The sequence below is a fragment of the Habropoda laboriosa genome, unplaced genomic scaffold (assembly GCF_001263275.1).
Source record: "Habropoda laboriosa isolate 0110345459 unplaced genomic scaffold, ASM126327v1 scaffold120, whole genome shotgun sequence".
Taxonomy (NCBI): domain Eukaryota; kingdom Metazoa; phylum Arthropoda; class Insecta; order Hymenoptera; family Apidae; genus Habropoda; species Habropoda laboriosa.
Window position 1 is genome coordinate 1 of NW_017100227.1, and position 2,408 is coordinate 2,408.

Genomic DNA, 2,408 nt, shown 5'->3' on the forward strand with positions numbered 1-2,408 from the left:
AAAATTAAAGAAATTATATTTTTCTATTATGATTTGTCGATCCGTGAAATCTCGTAAAGGAAATCGACTGGTGTAGCGTTACACGCTTGACTGACTGCAAACGAGATAACATGGGCGCAGCAATGACGCAGCCTAGACGTATGACCATCTATACTGTCACTTGTAGAATCCAAACTTACTGACTCTTGTAGAGAATTTACTGTATTTAGCAATACGGAAATGAGTAAGACAAGGAAAGGAATAGGGATAGACAAGAACAGAAAATTTTTAAAAGTGAAACTAGCACCATCTCGCGTTTGGCTCCGCGAACTAACGACTCGTTACTCAGAACACAGAATGTGAAGAGAGGTATTAGACAAGGAACGCACTACTGTGCGAGAAGGATAGAGAGAAAACGTTTCCTATTGGTCCGCACGAATCTAAGGTCCACCATTCAGGTCCTAAGTAAAGTCGGCCAGGGAAAAATCATGAATAACTCAACAATTACGGTGATTTTGTGAACTTTTAGAATTGAAGAATGAAGAGTGGACCTTTAACAACTTTCTCATATTGATTTTAATTCACTAGATCCTTTTAATAATTAGTTATTAACAATTTTAGTAGGTGATGTCGGGAACGATACCGCATACAATCAAGTACCTTTACGGTTTTTCAATAATTTCATAGCTTTCTACTAAAGTCTCATACAACTAACTATATGCGTTTGAAAGGCAACTCCTTTAGCTATATTCTTTTATAATTCTTATTAACATATTCGGTTTAGTTCAAGAGTTGTTAAATATTATATGAGAGAGTCCCCTATTCATCGTACTCGTGTATAGTGAACTGTTGTAAACAATTGCTAATATCTAGTAAACCAGATCACTTACGGCTATCAAACTAATTGCAGAATATAAATAAAAGTCCATTCTACGTTCTACATGCTTCAAAATGCATAATTAGTTACTCATGTCTATTGAAATAACGAAAATTTATTACGCTTGATTGCGACGGGTGTAATACTCACCCAAAGAATGTTAAGTAACTATCAAACCACAAGGGACGTATTAATAAAAATTATATGAGAATGTAGCTAAAAGAGTTGCCTTTTAGACGCATATAATTAGTTTCATGAGAATTTAGTAGAAAGTTACGAAATTAATGAAAAACCAGAATTATGTGCGGTACTGCTGCCGATACTACGCACAATAATTGTTAATAACTAATTATTGCAAGGGTCTAGTGCATTAAAAACTATATGTGAAAGTTTCTGAAAGTTCACACTTCATTCTTCAGTTCTAAAAGTTCACAAAATCATCCTAATTAATGAGTTCTTAATGATTTTTCCCTGGCCGACTTGATTTAGCGTCTATGAGGCGGCCATTACAGCCCGCGGACCAATAGGAAACGTTTTCTCTCTATCCTTCTCGCACACTAGTGCGTTCCTTGTTTAATACCTCTATTCATATTCTGTGTTCCGAGTAACGAGTCGTTAGTTCGTGGAGCCAAACGCGAGATGGCGTTAGTTTCACTTTTAAAAATTTTCCGTCCTTGTCGAACCTCATTCCTTTCCTTATCTCTCTTCGCTATTGCTATCCTCGTCATATTTATTATCTTCAATTGATACTTATAATCAATTTTTCATTCCTTTAACATCTTATTTATGCAAAAGGAAATGGACGTGGTGTGTAAAAGAGAAATAAATAGACTGTAAAGTGCTGTAAAACAATACTGGTATATTGTAACCTTTTATAAAATACATTTTATACACTTATCTTATAATATGATTTTTTATATCTGTCGACTTTACCATCTTTCACCGCTTGATACCGTAAAGGGCATAACAAATCCTTCGATTTTTTACATGATGGGTATTTCAGAACGTTGGACACAAAAATACATTAGGTTGCTAGGTCTATTCTGTATCTCGTCTGTGCTTATATTTAAAAATATAATTTACTAATTAAAAACTAATTTTATATCCATTAGTCTACGTTTTTGTTGGAACAGTCCAAACTAATCATGTTTTTTTATAAGATGTTAGTAATATCTTAATGTACGATTTTCTGTGTAATTATAAAAGCTGACTTTAAAAAACTTGTATTGTTACAACGAAATGAAACATGCAACACAGTTTTGTACATATTACATATGTATAAAATGAAAAAGTCTGACACTTGTTCATACTTTGTATCATTGAAATAATACATTTAATGGGCATTGTAAAGTTTAAAATAGTTAGATTTATTCTATTTGTTTAGATTGTCAGATTAGTATATTGAAATACGGTGCATATGGGTAGAAGTGTAAAATAATTATACACATGTATATGCATATTTCTTCAAAATAGGAGAAGCCTTTATTTCTTTAAAGAAAACGGATTTAAAAAAATATTAAAAAATTTGTAAATTTTAAACTTAAAATATTAA

At 32.4% G+C, this 2,408-nt stretch overlaps 1 protein-coding gene across 1 annotated transcript in view; it reads right to left on the reverse strand.

Annotated features, from left to right (window-relative positions):
- Positions 1 to 1,789: 1,789 nt before the first annotated feature.
- LOC108571196 (ras-like GTP-binding protein RhoL) overlaps positions 1,790 to 2,408 on the reverse strand; it is a gene marked incomplete at its 3' end in the record, with an annotated part of 11,244 nt that continues 10,625 nt past the window's right edge. Inside the window, exon 7 of the mRNA XM_017933191.1 lies at positions 1,790 to 1,863. Within this exon, the coding sequence (XP_017788680.1) occupies positions 1,790 to 1,863 (74 nt within the window). The remainder of the gene's footprint in view (positions 1,864 to 2,408) is intronic.